We start from the raw sequence: 17,648 nt of genomic DNA on the forward strand, positions 1-17,648 counted from the left end.
TTTTAATGGATTTGTTAATTTTGTTTTTTTATTGTGAACCGATTTTTTTTAATTGCGATCTGCGCCGTGCTTTATCGTCGAACGACGTGATGGGCTGTGCACATCTGTTGTTGTCGGTTTGTGTATAATGTGTTATATTATTGCTCTTGAATAATTATTTTAGTTTCCGTTGTGTATCCAATCGAATCCACCCACTACGCATTTGTGCGCCGTTTGTAAATATTTATACAATCGCATATACACACAAACAAACAAACAAAACACTGTTCGGTTGTTTTGAATTGGCCACCGACGATTATTGAAAATGCGTTTTCAATATTTAATGTCCAATATACTTATATTGGATACCCAGTGGCCGATTACAAAGTCCGAAATGATGTATGCATAACGCTACAAACAGCTCTTGTGAACAAAATTCTTTATTGATTTCTAAAAAATTGAATAACTCAAATGATAGTTGTTTAAAGTATTATTGTCCCTAATACCACAGACAACGTTAATCATCGGTTATTCTGGCCATGATGACTAGTATGGATTAACTTGAATAACTCTTGACGAACCCAATAGATAACACCTTTATACGGTATGGACTTAGGTATACAGTAGATAATTCGTACTCCAAACACGATGTACTACACAATTGCATAGCTGTTTAATAATATTTTATTGGTTTTAATTGTATGACCCTTTAACGACGAGAATTGTACACGAATTAAAAATTATCGTATCGTATAGTGTTTCCGATGGACGTACTCGTGCTTTCAAAATAGACGTTTACCCATTAGCTTCCAAGTCTGACCGTCTAGTTCTGGCCATTGCAGGTCTGTGAAATCTCCGGACGAAATTTCGAAAAAATTTGCTTTTGCCGCAATTCTTTGCGAGGCAGACGCGCCGAACAGTGTGAAAGTATACGGTAAATCATATTCACGGCCAATCTTGCCTCTGAAACAAATGCACAAATGCATTATCATTATCTAACCTCGCAGAAAAACACAAACCTAGCTTCTAGCATTTGTAGGCCGAGACCCATTTTGCGGTATGCCGGTTTCACGCCAAGACCCCAATCAGCCAAAAAGCTGTTGAGCTTGTACAACTTTTTCGGATCCCACTTATCGTATATGCCATTGAAAAACGTCTCGCGCGATCGAATCACTTCTCCGGAACGCTGTACACATTTATTATTATTATTAATAACGATTTGTAACTGTTTTCGAGTGAACCAGATTCAGCGGAATCATGAGAAAGATAATTAAGTCGGTGAAGATAATGTCTAAGAAAAAAAAATCCCTTAAAAGCTAGGGCAATTGATCAGTGGATATATATAATATATATATATATATATATATATAAATTTGCTTGTCAAATTATGGCACAGCTCTTATTTAATAGAACATGCCGAGTGACACTAGCGAGACCAAAAATAGCAAATAGAAGTAATTTTTGGACATTAAACAAAAGATAGATCAATCGAGAAAACGTTAATGATTAAAGTGGAATGCGCCATAAAATTGAAGACAATAGATTAGAGAAGATTTGGGCATGTTGAAATTTAATGAAAGTCAAAATGACAACAGATAGAAGATTTAAAGGTAGAATATATTGTATACAGAATATATTGAATGTTATACCTAGATAATTGTATAGAATTTCGCGGGGAGAGTTGTGACAAAGTAACAAATAAGTGCAAATAGACACTAAGAACGTTTATTGCTGGTTTAATAAATCAATATCGATTCAGTGACTGGTCTGTACAATTTTAATGAACCGTTGTTAACCTTGCGATCAACTTGACCTAGCGATAAAGAAACCGAAAAATATTATTAATAATGACCATCCTCCCTTTCTTAGTAAAGCCACGTCGAGACACATTGTAGAGGACTCGGGGAGAAGTAAAATATGATATGTTGCCAAGTGCGAACTCGATGAATAGACAGACTTGACATTTTAATCGAGTGTGGTTCTCTGTGTCTAAATCGCTTTACCTCGACTTGTTTTAATTCATTGGCGTGATCGTCATCCGAATAGGAAAGAAGGTTGACTCCGGCAAGAATGGAAGTCTGCCCGTCGTCGGCAAGATGTTCGAATACGGCAATAGATATTCCCTGTTGAAGAATCAGTTTTGCCCGTTTCCTAAAGTATTCCACTGTGCTCGGATCGCGGGTTTTGCCTGCAACGAAAACCAATGTTTGTTACCAAAGACATTTAACTTGATAATTAAGTTGTTCTACATAGTCGACCATGTGATGGACACCTACAAGCGTTCCACAGAGGATAGTCCGGAATGTAACATGAAACCAAAAGCTCCAAGGCTTGTTCGTATCGACCTTCCGGTATTTCTTCAATTGAGAACACGCGGGCTTTGCCGTTTTCTTCAATCACGTTTACTGTTTGCCACACACGAGGCGGACCCGCCGGGCGTTTCCATCCCATTGTTTTTGTGGCTGTTACTTGCAGACGGTGTGGACTTGGTAAGTATTGAGCTATTTCACACCGTAACGAAGGATTTAGCTTATTAAAAAGAATTCACGTGTCTCGCTCGTTTGCCAGTACAACGGTATCTAGACTGCAGAAATACTCGGGTTCATAATATTTAAAACAATGAAGATGATCAAAAACAACGTATTAAGGTACTAGAAAAGATAATGAGAATAGTTATTTCCACTATTGTTAGAAAAACTTTAGCAGCATGTTTGACATCGCACAACTCGCATAAACTACATACTGAAACAACAAATAAAATGTGTTAGCGTTTTGAATCAATTATTCAAGTGGTTAAATTATACTATTTATCGTATCGCAAACTATGTTATGAAGTACCTAGCTAAATTGTTAAGTATGTACAAACGGGACAACAACATGTTGGCAACTGTTGACTACATGTAGCCTAAAATAGATAACGTGTAATGGCTAGTACAGTGAGACAGCAATATCACAGCCTTCAGGAATTGTAAACACTAACAGTAATCTAGTCAGTAAGCTTTTTATTCATTTACACAAACTTTTTATATATTTCAAACGAGGGGACTGTTCACTCCCATAAGTTGCCTTGTGACACAGTTTACTGATCAATACTACGTACACAGATAATAGAGATTGATGTATTTAATCTATGATTCACACCACAATATACACTTATCAATTTTAAGTATTTGAGTATGAAATCATCACTTCCACAGATTAATTGACATTTGTTTTGGCATCGTGAATTCCGTTTTCTGTTCACCGTTTTTTATGTCAATCAACTGATATTTTATAGTGAACCTCGCTTTTTTTTTAGAAATGTATTTTTTCATTCAATATGTACAGGTACATTTCAATACAAGACCAGCAACGTTGTAAGGAAGTGGGAATCGAACAATGGATACGAGGGAGGGAAGGAAAATAGAAGTGGCTAAAACGAGCCGAACTTAGACAGAGCAAGGAATGAGCATATATTGGAAGTTGTGCCGTAGCAGAAGATACGAAAGAGATAAACAGGTTGAGACGGTTTGAAATAGTAAAACAAGTTAGAAATCACGGCACAGGTATTTGGAGTCAAAGCGGACAGACATGGGCCCTATTCAGTGTATTTCCGATGCAAGATACAAAATAACCTGTTTAATTGTATCTTAAAATCGATGTAACTGTATTTTGCCCATCCCTTGAAGTAGACCGAGGAAGAATATGTGGATGGGCGTGATAGACAGAGATAGGGGAGGTATGTTGAGGGAATAATGAAATGGTGATGAATAGAAATTTGTTGTGAGAGCTTATTTAGCTTGCCTATACCGTTTGTATGGGATGAGGCGAAAAAAACAAGAATAGCTGTTATTACATACAAGCTTAAAAGAAAGTATATTCATTTAAGTCTTTTTTTTTTTCAATGTAGCTAACTACCGACAGACAATGTGGATAGGAAAAATAATTTTGATCTATAAGAAATAAGTCAAGGAAAAATACAGGAGCTAGGAAAATATCGATTTTAGCGCTCTCAATGTGTTTTCTAGAGGAATTGAAGATTTTGATAATTTTATAAAGAAAATATAATAAGAAAAAATAATAAGTACCCAATCTTTCTCCAAGCGTCCAAGTTCAATGTTGTTTTTGAATATTAATCAAACACGCGTGAACATAAAGTGTTCCTAAACCTAATTTTGTGACTTAATTATAATCGAAAGTTGTTTAACATTTTCATCTTCGATACAGAGCCGTCAAAGCAAAGTTATTGGTTTCAAAATATTGAGGTAATTATATATATATAACTTTTTTTTGTGTCAAGATCTTCAATAAGCTTTTAAACCTCTTGATCGATTATGTTACATACAAGCGGCTTATAGATAACAAATTGGTCATTAAAGTTATTATTATTATAATTATATAACATTTACAATCAAGCGAAAACGGAGATCACCGCATTATAATTTGTATTTATGCAAACGTTAGAAATGAAAAAAATATAATATTTGTTATTTCAAAAGAAATGTATTTTAAATATGTCGATACATTTAATACAGGGATGTAAATAACAAACAAGTTTTTATTTTATTAAGTAGTGTCATACAAAAAGTTTTTAAATAGCCAATGTAACACGTTATGAACCTACGAATCGTGCTAAATCTCTGTTAGCACGTTCTGTTAAGTATTAGTTATTTTTTAAAATTCACCTTTACTAATAAAAAGTAATTATCATCGAATGGAGATAATATTTATAATCATTATTATTATCCATTTGTAGCCCGAAAATATATAAATAAAATTAATATTTTTTATTTTTCATAATAATGATTGACAAACAACGTGTCAATCATTTTAAAATATGGACAGACACAATACGCAACATTTTCTGAAAAATTCAGTCACTAATTCCTATCGATAATATGGGGGAATAAATAATTAGGTTTGTTAATAAATATATTTTTTAAACTAGAAAAAATCAGCATCACACAATTTTAGTACTGCTAATAATATTTTTTTTTAACGTATTCATACATAACAATGATTATTTATGCAACTACTACTAATAAAAGTCATAATTTATAGGATACATAATAAAAGCCAAGTAAACGTAACCGTTAAAAATTAAATGTGAAATAGTGTTTATAATATTATGGCATTAACGTAAACACTCGGGAGAGAAGTGATTCTAGATTCCTAATGTTTTGTCAACCACGATGCCATTTTCAATAGTAAATAGCTACCCACAATTGTTATAACGAGTTTTTTTTCCCTAACGTAAAATGGTTGTGACATTCTGTGCTCCAATTCAATGATTCGCCTCGACGCTCTACTCATTTGCTGACGTAAATGTGCAACTTCCTCGGCCAATGTCATCGGTTCGCTTAAACTCGCGTTGAAAAAGGTCGTGCTGAATAAAAAAAATGTTTAAATTATAAAACAATATAAATAAATAATCTCAAACAGCTAAGAATAGAATTAATATATCGTACAAACACTAAAATATTAATAATTTTGTTTTGTGCAAAGAAACATGGGTTAGCTGTACTAATTCTTTGTTGGAGTTCTCTGTAATTATCTCCATTTATGCCTAATTGTTCTGTGATTATCTTTATTTACGCTTAGTTCCTTCCCCGAGGTATTTACTCTTTTAAAAAGCATTCCGTTCACCACTAAACTTTGTTGATGATTACTTTTGCACCATAATATCATACATATTTGTTTTTTAACCTTTAATTAGACCGGCTTCTCTCTTTAAGTAATTCTGCTCCTCTGTCTTGGAAAGATATTGTGTTAATTTCCAATTAACACAATATCGTCCGCGTATGCTATTAAATTAATTTTTTTTATTTTGTAGTCTAATCCCTATGTCAGTGTCTAACAAACCTCTAGCCACTGATTCCAATGCAATGCTAAATAAAAAGCATATCATACAGTGCGTCTTTTCTCCCTGTCCTAATCCCGTTTTAACATTGAATTTTTTTTAATTATAAAAAATATAAAACCATAATCTTAAATGAAAAAATAGTAATTTATATTTTAATAATACTAGAAAAAATGTTCATACTTTAAATCGCCTTGTTGAACTGAATTAAGAACGCCGTCAGATTGTTGTACTTCTGGTGGAATACTTTGTTCGGACTGCGTGTGCTTTCTATCAAAATCGTCCAAAACAGATGGAAAGTAATGTCTCGACATAGTAATCTTTGACGGTGGAGTCTGCAACACAATTATTAAGGTATTAGTATTATTATTTTATTAGCTATAGTTGTGTGTAGCCAATTATGTATATAACACACTAATGGTAAAACAAAATTAGCAAATGTTTTATTATCTAAACAAAGTCAACACTTTGTATCATAACAATTAAACCTGTCTTAGACAGACCCTCAATAAAACCGAAAACTGCTCAATACAGAATTTTCTTTTAGTTCTGTGCGGTTCAGTCTAAGACAGGTTTCACTGTATCACATGAAAACTTACTTGAACGCGAAGTATCTCTTCAGGTGGGGGTTGTGGTATGATTATATCGTCTATCGCAAATTCTTTTGGTTTTGATGAAGTACCCATATGTTGATTGTGACCTATGCACGTTAAATGAAAACATACATTTATATAAAAGCTCTTAACACTTTAAAACATTTAATACTATGAATAAAATATACTTAAACAGATCCTTTTAGTAGATTTTACAAAGAAAAACTCATTTTTTCATAACATAGCTATAACAACAGAACTAGAATTGTCTTGCCGTAAGTATTGAAGTATTGTTGAAAAAAAAATAATAAAAAAATAAGTTTTATTTAACGAAATATGTAGTCTTAAAAAAGGGATTAAACGCAATAGTTTATATTGCAATAAGACACTGATTAAATCATTTAGTCCGAAGGGATGGAAAAGGCAATTTGATTTAATATTTTCTGATTAAATTGTATGTTAAGCCAACATATTTAACAAATTTTGCAAACTAAAAGTGTATAATAGAAAAAAAATACAGGTATCACATACATATACAATTCTAGCTAAACATTACGATACAATAAGCTTGTAACTTACCAAAAAAAGGTAATACATTTAACTAAAATTGGTTTTTACCTAAAAGTACGATTTTTTCAGGAACTTGCATGTCAAAATTATCGCCATAGGGATTAGTTTCGTCAGAGTAAAAACTAGTTGGCCGGAAGTTAGAATAATCTCCGTTTGCTCTTATGCTCTTTGGCACTTGCATCTTTTTACTAATTTCTTCAGTGAAGTTCGAATCATATCCATTGTAGTCTTCCATTATTGAAAATTAAAATACTACAAAAAAACAAAACAATGCTTACAATCAGAACGGTATTAAACCGAAAATAATAAACGTTACTTTTAAAGTTAGATACTTGATGGATACTTAAACCAGATACACAATTTTTTTTGGTTAAAATGTATTATTTGGATAAAACTTTATAAAATTTAAGTTGAATTAATTTCGAAAATGTATATTATTTAGCTTTTACACAGATTATACGTTTATAGCAGCTCTCCAGGCTGCAGAAAACACTATGCAATGTTATGTGATAAGAAAAACATCCGTTAAAATCTAACTGATAAAGAAAACGAAGTCCAAAATGTATAAAGTTTATAAACTATAAAGTATGCTGTGTAAAATTTAAAAAGAACTTCTTATACATTGTAGTACTATTTAATAAAACATATTAAAAGAAAAGAAAACAACTATGTGTTAATAAAACTTTAAAGAATTAAGAATTAGTTGATTCGATTATCCCATAGAAATACAATCAATATCTATATGACATATATGCACTATGGTCTTTATGGATTAGCTGTACTACATAAAAGGACAAAGGTATGCCCACAACTAACGTTATCAATTTTCACAACATGGCTGCCGGTCATTCTCCTCAAAAAATATTCGGCTGACCGCCATCAGCAACTGCCATTATGCGGTTATCACAACTAACCGGCATACCTATTACTTATTGGATAGTTGCCATGTAAAATTATTATATGAATTGGTATTATTAACTGGTGAATTATTAATACAAACTGGTAATTGGGAACTACATATTATCTTCTACTCTGTATTTAAATCTATATCAAACCTCAAATTTTCTATTTGCTATTGTACTCGCGTATTGACCGGTAAACTAGTGTGTTCTTAGGCAACTCAATCGTTTGAACAGTCCGCTTTCCTGTTTGTTTGATCATAGATTATTATTTAAGTATATTTAAATCTATGATTTTATTAATAAAGGTATATTTTACTAATTTATTGTCATTTGTTGGCAATTGTCGATCAGCTGATTTCCAGCGTTATCATCAACAAATACAATGAGTCAGCTGATGTTTGATTATCAGTATTTACGCATTTATTAATTTTCCAGCTCGAGAAACCTTTTTTTTTTCATAGACGTGGGTTTCAAAAAGTTGAGATCTTAAAATATTTTCATGATTGATTAACTCGCCTGGTAAATAGGGTAACGTTACAGTATCCAATTAAATACGCAGAGACAATGTAATAGTTCTTTGGGCAATTGCATTTTACTGATCAAACGCATTCCGTTCGTCGAAGTCAAACAATAACCAAAAACAAACGTCATGACAACAACAAGTTAACATTATTCATTGTATAAAAACAATTCTTTTGATCTCGTTAAATCATATTTCGATACACTTTTACATCTACAATGGCTGCCGATGCGCTTCGAGTTCTCAGGTAGTTATATCGAAATTGTAGCACGTATGACATTATCAATATACGGTCAATGTAGTCGTTATACAGATATACTGACTGACTGGCATATTGAATATAAAAACTTGATTTTTTTTTTAAGGAAACGATCCCTAGAAGATTATGATGATGACTATAAACCACTGTCAAAGCGCATGCACAGCATGTATTTATTAGATGCACCTGTAACTGGAGATCTTTTAAATGACAATATCCACGGGGTTAGTATTGTCTTTATTACTTTTTTGTTGTTCCAGTAATACATTTTTTTATCTTTTCCTTCCTTGGCTGACCCACCCTGATTTCTCTTTTTCTGTTCCTCTATTCGCTGTCCTTTTGTTATCTTCTTTTTTTTCTTCCGAGCCCTAGCTGTTGAATTCAGTTTGTATTCTCGTTAATTTATTTTGTAACTACAATGAGGTAATCATGAGGGGAAAGGCATTGGTATATATATAAACGTAGTATATATTATATACATGTATATATATTACCTCATCAAGTTACAAGATAAAATATAGAATATATATTAAACTAAATATAAAAAAAAAGGTTTATCGTGTCCGCTATTTAGTTTAAGCCACATTGTAGCAAAACAAGGAAAAATGCTTTCGGCCACTAATTTGTTTTTTTATTTTAATATCACATATAATATAATTTAATATAATTTTTTTCACCCAGCAGGATGCGTCAACGTCATTATTCAATAGTCAACATTCGGTTGCAGTTAATTATAACAATTTAGAAGCCCAACATAATAATAGCAATGAAAATCAAGAACAATTACAGTATGATCCAGATCTGTCTTCAGACCAAAATCCATATTATTATGAAAGTAATAAATTGTTGTTTGATTTGTATGTCGAAAGGTTACATCGACAGGGCCAGAATTAAATTTATTGTAAAATGAATATTGTGTTTTTCTTTAATTATTAATATTTACTGCCAAAAGTCACTCGTGGAATGTGTTTATTATTATTATTTTCCGATTAGTATTTAATAATTTATGTTAAAAAGTTTCCAGATTTTAAGCATTCGGATTCGATAATTTAATTATTATTTTAAGATTTTGTTGAAACGAGGTGTCTTATTTCAGCTAGGTTTAGGCAGTATACTTCTTTGTTGTTAATGTCTATGTATCCCTAGTGACAAAAACAATTTGACATGCTTTAAATATCTATTAATTAAATTAAATTAATAATAACAATAATATAAGAAAAAAGTACATATATTTATTCTGTATACAATTATCTAATTAAAATGAATTACAAATATTTATTTTTTCTCTTTTTCTATGAGGAAACTATAATGGCATAATAACCATAAAAAAAAAATTGTTCAATTTTATTTTTATTATTATTTATTATACATTTCCATGTTTATCATAGTAAAAATAAAGATGCCATTTTTATTGTATTATAAGTCTTGATAAGATATAAATGACAGATGTAGTATAATTGTATTATTTTTCAAGGTTTTCCACTATTTACAATTATAATGTCATTAAGACTATTTAAAAAATATACAAACATGTTCAATCAATATTAATTTTAATTGATTTTTGTTCCAACAGTATTCTCATTTCCTGTATTTTGACGTCTAAGCATAGTTTGTATATTTGTTAATCAAATACATATTAAAACATATATTTTTAATCTATCCTTTGTATACAAACATTTTTTCTTTGTAATTATTACACACTTGTAAAATAATTGCTTTTTAATTATACAAACTTGAATATTTTAAGTGTAACTTTGGATTTGAGATATTTTCAAACGCACTTTACATACAATTGCCACTGTGAAATTGGTCAACATTTAAACTTGATCTGTGAAATTAACAGTATTTGCGTTTACGAACAATCACATTTTGTGGTGATTAATCATAAAAAGTGAAGTTTGCTAATATTTATTGTATAACTTATCTTGCAGCTATTATTATAAAAATTATATTATATTGTATTTAAAATATAATTTTAATAACAATAAATACTTGTCTTGAGTTGTCCCAAACATTATTTGTACACACGAATAATATTTTGAAAACATATTAACAAATTAACAGATTTACTCCTGTTTGAAGTATATATTTTAATAAAATCCACGATTTTACAAAGCGTTTTTGCATTTGCACTATCTCTAATACTTGTACATATACATGTTCAATAAATGTAGGATTTTTTTTTTTTACCTCAGTACCTAATAATGGCTTACAATATTGCATGTCGAATAACAATCATAATTCCCAATCTCTGACTTGTATAAATTATTTATATAATATACTGCTTAGTAGTTTATACTCAATTATTATGAACCTATCATATGTATTGTAGTATCATAGAAATAAAAGATAGTTTTATTTTGTTATGTTCTCCATGTAAAATTGTAAAAACCATCGTTGATTTACCATTTGTACTTATAATTTTACATGATTGAACAACTTTTTATTTTCTCATTTATTATAATTTTTTCTATTAATCTTATTTTTGTTCCAACGTACGATTGATAATTACACGCATATTTAAAATTTGACATATTAAATTTAAGACATTTTGTGAAAACGATTGCCAATGAAACCGAAGAAAATAAATATTTTCGTATTATTTATTACATATTGTTTAATAGTAAATTGTTTTTTAAGCTTACCTACACTCCAGAACACGGTACGTACAACAGTAACATAACAGTGTATAACCAACAAAATAGTACCTACCTAACATTATTTTAATTTTTTTTGAGTTATTAGTCCTTGGATTAGTTCGTTGCAGCTCTTAATGCTTGTCTATTGTAGCTTAATTCGTCCAGGTCCTTGTATTTTCCTTTATTCATATCCTACATTAATTGGGTCATGTATTTGGCCCTTGGTCTTCCTCTTCCAATGTGTCCTATCTTCTTATCTCTTCTGGATTCAATACTCTTTCATAACTGTCGTTTTTCATTTATCTTATCTAGTACCTCTTCATTTGTCACTCTCTCGATGACTTATGGCCATCTGGGCGTACACCCTTTTAAATTATTTTATTAGTTCGATTGATATTTTTTTGCATTAAATTACAGTAATAAAAAAAAAAATGTCGCAAGTAAGAAGAATCAGAAACAACGTATGGGAGATGAAGGAAGGAGTGGACATCATCTTGTTTGTCAATTCACAAATGCTCGATAACGGCCATTGGTCTGAAACCGTTAACAGTGTACATTTGAAATACTTGTTCCTTCATGAGTAATAATAACCACGTGTTTTTAATTAATAAAATCATTTCCTGGTCAAATTTTGAAAGAAAAAAAAATACTTTTGGCGTTTAAAAAATATGTAGGCGGGATGTTAAGTGCATTGTAATATGTAGGTTAAGCGTGCACTAGGCGAAGTTGGACAGTTAACAAAAACTAGTTCCTCTTAAAAAGTTAAGAATAACTTAGAAACCATTTGTATAACTTTGGTAGTTCAAAATACAAATAAAAAATAATGACTCACTCGCCTTTTATTTTAAAAATTCAAGACAATAGGAAAGCTTTACGACTTACGTAAATAACGACTGTAGAAATAACATTAACAACAGCTTTAAGGAATAATTTAAGGAACATAATATTATTGTCGTTTTACCAAATGTAATTTTACAACGTAACTAGTGCATTTGTATGTGTCTCTGTGAAACATTTATATACCTAATGAGACCAAAATGACTTGTTCATTTTCCAAAGTCTAATTATTAAGAAATTAACACCGGTTGTACGTTGAACGCGCGCACACACATTTTTTGGTTGACCTAGGTATATTAAATGGACATAGCTATAAATTCATTTAAGACAAAAATCATTTAACACAACGAGGTCAAACGTTTTTAAAAACTATTATATAACTGAAAGCGATGAGCACACTTCCAAATAAAAAAAAAAATTATTAAATTCAAATACAAAAATAGTTGTATAGACTATAAATGTACTTAGTGCTTATGCTTAAAAGTTTTCTTATCATAAAAACATGTTTGTCAGGCGGATAGGATTATGAAAATTTACGCTATACCACTATATTATAAAAATATAACACTTAAACTAGTACCTATTACCGAGTGATTGGTCAACTATGACCCAAGTCCCAGTCAACAATAACTTGGAAGGTATTATTTTTTTTAATTATTTTTTTTTATACTTTTGTAGTTAATAGTTGGGACAAATTTAATATATTTCAAAAAAATGTTGTTGTTTTTTGTCTCATATCGTCCAAAATGTATAGGTACGTTAAAAAAAGATTTTTCTACTTAGCAAACAGATAAGTAATAATATATTTATAAAAATAGAGGCTCCAAATTTCACCCTGATCACCTCATCTCTTGTAAATATGCCACTGTTCCAAACTTACACGAGGGAGTGAAAACTTAAACGCGTTGTTACAATTGTCCAGAAAACGAGTGTTAATTTTTTATAGTTTTATTGTTGTAGCCATAAACGTTTCCCAAGTAACGCGCAATGTGTGATGTTATTCGTTGTTGTAGACTGTTGCGCTTCAACCGTGAGTACGGCAAACTCGCCCTGGTGTTTATAATCCGAATGAACGTGGTAAACGTTTGTTGCTTGTTTTTGGACACACGTTCCGCGGAATCCAGTCGCAGGCGGTCGGCCGACATGGAAAAAGGACTTCGGATGATCCGGCGTTGCCTGTCCGGTTACAGGTGTTTGGCGGTGCAGCGCGGATTGCTCGCGCGCGATTTTCAAACAGAATTCCGCTCAGTGTTCAACAAAAGGGACGGCGAACTTTGGTTGTGCGGCGAACCCAGTGACGACCGGCAACTTCACTCGATCAACAGAAGCCTGGGAAGTAATAATAGAGATAATAGAGATAATAGATAAACGATTAGGGATAAGTGATTAGTAATGGAGGTACCAAAGTGCCAGGATCCTATATTATACTAGTACATCATAAAGACATATCCATCACTTAATTATACCTCCGTGCAGCGGATGTACTAGTATCCGACTACTCGGATACATTCCGTTTGATTGACATTTTGTTTTAAGTACTTCTTACCTACTCTCCGAATGTATTAAACACAATGCACCTTTGCTTTTTCAACAGCCGTTGCCACAAATCGTCCAATCAGTCTGGCCGTAAAGACGATAGAGGAAAATATTTGGCAGCTGGTCATGGGCTACGGTATTGTAATGTTCATCGACATGCAAGTCATGCTGATGGACGATTGGAGGGACGAAGTCGTCGAGCTGGTGGACGCTAAATATCCATTCAAAGCCCTGTAATTTGAATTTTGATAACACTCGTTGGTTAAGAATTATCTCCCCCCCCCCACCACCCGTACAGTTAACATGATAACACTACCAACACTCTGAAATCCAGACCGTTTCGGGTGCGCTCAAAGTCTTCCCTGATTATTTTGTTGTTTTCAGACTTTTGGAGAAGATCAACATAAAACCCATGGCCGTCGGCGAAGTCCTCATGTTGCCGGCGAACGGATCGGTGATAATTTGCGTATTCAGCAACTTTGGCAACTCGGATGAAAAATTCCACGTATGGCTAAAGAAGGCATTTTCCGCTATAAGGGACCGCACGGCCGGCAACGTCCGGTTAGCCGTCCAGACGAACACAACGCTTCCGGACTACATTCGGGATAAGGCCGAAACTCTTCTCGTGTGCACGTTCAAATCGGTATTCCGACAACACTTAAGGGAAGACATTCTAAGAGCCACGTTGTTCTTGTGTGGACGCCAACCGACTAATAGAAATCCCTAAGATTTTACAAAAATGTATGGCTTAATCTTGTTTTGATTGGCTAACAAAAAAAAAACCTATTGATTTCCGTAACACATTTTTTTAAAAACAATTATTTACATTTACATTTTTGTTTCCTAGTAACCTTAGTAAGGCGTTTTTGTTTATTTTTATTTTAACTCAACGCGCATTTTTGTTAACTATTATTATTTATTACTATGATTATTTTTTAAAACTATTTGTTTATAATATTGTAACTATGTTATTTTAAACATTGTGTACATGGATAATCCGTTCCTTTGTTAAATTTGTCATCCATGTCATAATGTCACGTTGTTATATTGACTTAATCTTGAAATATATCTAACGAAATTACCTCAAACTAAAATATGTAATTAGATGTACAAAAAAAACGTTTGCCGTCTTATGTCCTCTGAAAATCACATTTTCTTGTGTTATCCTATTACTGTCATGCGTTTTTATTATAGATATTATACAGTGTGATTTTTTATCGTGAGCCACTATTGAATCTCACTATTAAATCTCAAAGGATTTAATTAGTAATTGAATTTTTCTTTTGCATAATGCTTTTAAACAATGTGATCTCAATACCTCACAAATTTTTATGTTTTTAACCCCACCCGAACTAATTGTTTTTATATAAACTTTTAAATGATAACGTGGATATTTTATTAACTTTTTTCAATTAAGAATATTTTACTAAAAATGAAGTGCACAAAAAAAAAAAATTCAAACGTTGACAATTTTGTATATTATTTTGTCTTTAGATCGGCGTATTTTTCTGCTTAAAATTTAATACTACATTTATGAATATTTATTGATGGTAGTTAAAAAGTAATATACTAAAACATTCATGTGTGCAAAAGTGTCGAAATTGTATGTGTTCGAAAATATTTTAATAAACTCCCTACCCCCGGGAGAAAGGTTGAAAGTGTTTTAAAATTGAAGTTTTTTTTGGTCAAAGTTGGACAACGAATGATTCGGATTTTGGTTATATTACATTAAATTAAATATCCATCTTAAGTAATTTGATAAATTCTAGATAATTATTACAAACATTAATATTTTTATTAATTTCAAAGTTATAGATATAACCTAAAAAAAATATTATGAAAATACTACAATACAAACAGCGCATATGAGAAAGTATTTATATGAAAAAGCCGAACAAAATTACTTAATGAACTTAAGTGGTCAAAACAAAATAAATAATAATTAAACATTTATTTGAAAAAAACACAATTTAGTTAAAATAACACTTATTAGGTCGATTTTCTAATAAAATAAAATTATGTTTTCTTATTACAGTACGTTCCGGTGTGCATACTGGTCCAATATTCTACCACAATAATAATAAAAAATAATGTTTATAAAAAAAACGGATTTTACAAAAAAAAACCGAAACGGGCCCTTGTTCTAATAAGTGTCTAAATTGTATATGTTATAAATTCAATTCTACCTTTGGTCTAATTTTCAGACTTTAATTTCTAAAACTTTGCTTGAAAAAGTAAAATTTTATTACAACATAAAGTTCCTACTATTTACCTACTGTTCATTTTTTTTTTTTCAAAAGCAATTACTTTGTTTTTTTATACATTGAAGTCTGAGCAACTGAGGATATTATTATTAGCTAGTAATAACTCGGTATGTATTTTATAAGATATTCTATCTGATTCGGTCTGTCTGACAAAAACCTACATTTTGTAGACTGTTTTTTTTTTTTGCTCTTGTGTTAAAATTTGTAAAATGGCCGTTTTCTGTATATTGCGTACACGGTATTTGTTAAAAATGTCTTATTTTGTTTTTCTAAAATGTCAAACGACAAAGCAACTGAAAAAAACATATTATGACATCTGTGTATATAAATCCAAGAATAAAGTACACTCCATTCGCGAATACTGTCAATTCGAATCCAGACCACATCTAATATTTTATATATTTATATATCAGTATAGACATTCAAAGACGGTAAAATTCATTCGTTTTACCTCACAGTTTGACTTCAGATTATACTTTATAGAATAACACAATGTTTTTAAAGTCTATTTGGTTTCTATTCTTTATCCTAGCGGCTAGTTGTACGAATACGGACCAGCCTGAAGCTTCAGGTTCAGCTGCACCTAAAGAGGAAATTGAAACCCAACAAAATTATGATAAGGTAATTTATACTATTATTTTAAAACTATTAGGTTTTTGTCAATATTTTTCCGAATTATTTATGATATAATGGAAAAAGTTTTCCTAAATAGCCATATTTATCTAGGAAATTATTATTATTATAGCTTAAAGCCTTTGAGCATAGAATACAAATAAATGAAGATTCAGGTTCAACTGCACATAAAGAGCAAAATAATAATGATAAAGTAATTTATACTATTATTTTAAAGCTATTTTAGGCTCTTGTCAATATTTTTCCGAATCATTTATGATATAATGGAAAAAGTTTTCCTAACTAGCCATATTTATCTAGGAAATTATTATTATTATAGCTTAAAGACTTTGAGCATAGAATACAAATAAATGAATATTCCGGTTCAGCTTCACCTGGACAGAAAACCGAAGCCGAGCTGGATATGGAGGCTAAAGAGAGGGTAATTTATAATATAATTTTAAAACTATTAGGTTTTTATCAATATTTTTCTGAATCATTTATAAAATAAAGGAAAAAGTTTTCCTAAATAGCCATTCTTATCTAGGAAATTATTATTATTATAGCTTAAAGCCTTTGAGCATAGCATACGCATAGAAATGCGCGCAGATAAAAATAACTCTAGCGGTTTACTCTACCGCACTCCACCTCCCGTCATTAGTCATCCTCACTTTCAAATGAATATAACTTTTGAACGGATGTATAAAAATACAAATTTTTCTCAACTATTTTTTAAAAATTATTGGTATATAATTGGCTTGAAAAAAATAAAAATTTTAAAAAAATAAAAAAAAGTAAAACAGGTAAGTGCAATAAAAACCGTGGTGCTTATAGCGCAAATGAGTATAACTTATTTTAAAAAAAAATCTACAAAATATTCACTAGAATAAAAGTTATTTAATTTGTCAAATCTTTGTGGCCCACCCTGTATTAGGTTCTACCACACTTTGATTAAATAATTAATTATTTGTATTTGTAAATCCAAACATAAGAAATAATATATTCTAAATACAAATGAAATTGTTTTTAAAATCATAAATAAAAGTCTATAATAAATTGTATATAAATTATAATTTATTCATTTGATTACTAAAACAT

General features: G+C 30.8%; 4 protein-coding genes across 6 annotated transcripts; 2 read left to right on the plus strand and 2 right to left on the minus strand.

Moving 5' to 3' along the window:
- Positions 1-640: 640 nt before the first annotated feature.
- On the minus strand, positions 641-2,721 carry LOC126840775 (uncharacterized). The gene is made up of 4 exons (XM_050576714.1): positions 2,256-2,721; positions 1,983-2,167; positions 999-1,165; positions 641-942 (listed from the first exon to the last, which is right to left on the minus strand). The coding sequence occupies exons 1-4, from the start codon at positions 2,428-2,430 to the stop codon at positions 762-764; spliced, it is 708 nt and encodes a 235-aa protein (XP_050432671.1). The 5' UTR covers positions 2,431-2,721; the 3' UTR covers positions 641-761.
- A 2,151-nt stretch (positions 2,722-4,872) lies between these two features.
- On the minus strand, positions 4,873-7,613 carry LOC126840776 (transport and Golgi organization protein 11). 2 transcript variants are annotated; one of them, XM_050576717.1, is made up of 5 exons: positions 7,314-7,613; positions 7,030-7,233; positions 6,418-6,518; positions 6,002-6,153; positions 4,873-5,344 (listed from the first exon to the last, which is right to left on the minus strand). In XM_050576717.1, the coding sequence occupies exons 2-5, from the start codon at positions 7,214-7,216 to the stop codon at positions 5,131-5,133; spliced, it is 654 nt and encodes a 217-aa protein (XP_050432674.1). In that variant the 5' UTR covers positions 7,217-7,233; positions 7,314-7,613; the 3' UTR covers positions 4,873-5,130. The 2 variants fall into 2 exon arrangements, with proteins under 2 accessions (XP_050432674.1, XP_050432672.1); XM_050576715.1 differs by having other exon boundaries at positions 7,298-7,610.
- A 676-nt stretch (positions 7,614-8,289) lies between these two features.
- Positions 8,290-9,573, plus strand: LOC126840471 (uncharacterized). Of its 2 annotated transcripts, none has more exons than XM_050576230.1 (3): positions 8,290-8,650; positions 8,769-8,886; positions 9,344-9,573. In XM_050576230.1, exons 1-3 carry the CDS (start codon positions 8,622-8,624, stop codon positions 9,554-9,556), a joined length of 360 nt encoding a protein of 119 aa, XP_050432187.1. In that variant the 5' UTR covers positions 8,290-8,621; the 3' UTR covers positions 9,557-9,573. The 2 variants fall into 2 exon arrangements, with proteins under 2 accessions (XP_050432187.1, XP_050432188.1); XM_050576231.1 differs by having other exon boundaries at positions 8,292-8,650; positions 9,347-9,573.
- A 3,972-nt stretch (positions 9,574-13,545) lies between these two features.
- On the plus strand, positions 13,546-14,488 carry LOC126840624 (uncharacterized). Its single transcript, XM_050576489.1, has 2 exons — positions 13,546-13,907; positions 14,059-14,488. The coding sequence occupies exons 1-2, from the start codon at positions 13,801-13,803 to the stop codon at positions 14,399-14,401; spliced, it is 450 nt and encodes a 149-aa protein (XP_050432446.1). The 5' UTR covers positions 13,546-13,800; the 3' UTR covers positions 14,402-14,488.
- Positions 14,489-17,648: the final 3,160 nt, after the last annotated feature.

The sequence above is a fragment of the Adelges cooleyi genome, unplaced genomic scaffold, assembly GCF_023614345.1.
Source record: "Adelges cooleyi isolate 19-005CV unplaced genomic scaffold, UGA_ACOO_1.1 ACOO_flye_CR_arks_rails_tigmint_CR_PRNA_376, whole genome shotgun sequence".
NCBI lineage: Eukaryota > Metazoa > Arthropoda > Insecta > Hemiptera > Adelgidae > Adelges > Adelges cooleyi.

Bases quoted from the DNA above. Each gene is read 5' to 3' on its own strand.
- LOC126840471 (XM_050576230.1), top strand. From the start codon at position 8,622: ATGGCTGCCGATGCGCTTCGAGTTCTCAG. The intron at 8,651-8,768 runs GTAGTTATATCG...TTTTTTTTTAAG, and splicing joins GATGCGCTTCGAGTTCTCAG to GAAACGATCCCTAGAAGATT. The intron at 8,887-9,343 runs GTTAGTATTGTC...TTTTTCACCCAG, and splicing joins TAAATGACAATATCCACGGG to CAGGATGCGTCAACGTCATT.
- LOC126840776 (XM_050576717.1), bottom strand. From the start codon at position 7,216: ATGGAAGACTACAATGGATATGATTCGAACTTCACTGAAGAAATTAGT. The intron at 6,154-6,417 runs GTAAGTTTTCAT...ATTGTGTTGCAG, and splicing joins AAGAGATACTTCGCGTTCAA to ACTCCACCGTCAAAGATTAC. The intron at 5,345-6,001 runs GTATGAACATTT...TTTTTTATTCAG, and splicing joins GTTCAACAAGGCGATTTAAA to CACGACCTTTTTCAACGCGA.
- LOC126840775 (XM_050576714.1), bottom strand. From the start codon at position 2,430: ATGGGATGGAAACGCCCGGCGGGTCCGCCTCGTGTGTGGCAAACAGTA. The intron at 2,168-2,255 runs GTAGGTGTCCAT...TTTTCGTTGCAG, and splicing joins CTATCCTCTGTGGAACGCTT to GCAAAACCCGCGATCCGAGC. The intron at 943-998 runs GTTTGTGTTTTT...CATTTGTTTCAG, and splicing joins CTACAAATGCTAGAAGCTAG to AGGCAAGATTGGCCGTGAAT.
- LOC126840624 (XM_050576489.1), top strand. From the start codon at position 13,801: ATGGGCTACGGTATTGTAATGTTCATCGACATGCAAGTCATGCTGATG. The intron at 13,908-14,058 runs GTAATTTGAATT...TGTTGTTTTCAG, and splicing joins AAATATCCATTCAAAGCCCT to ACTTTTGGAGAAGATCAACA.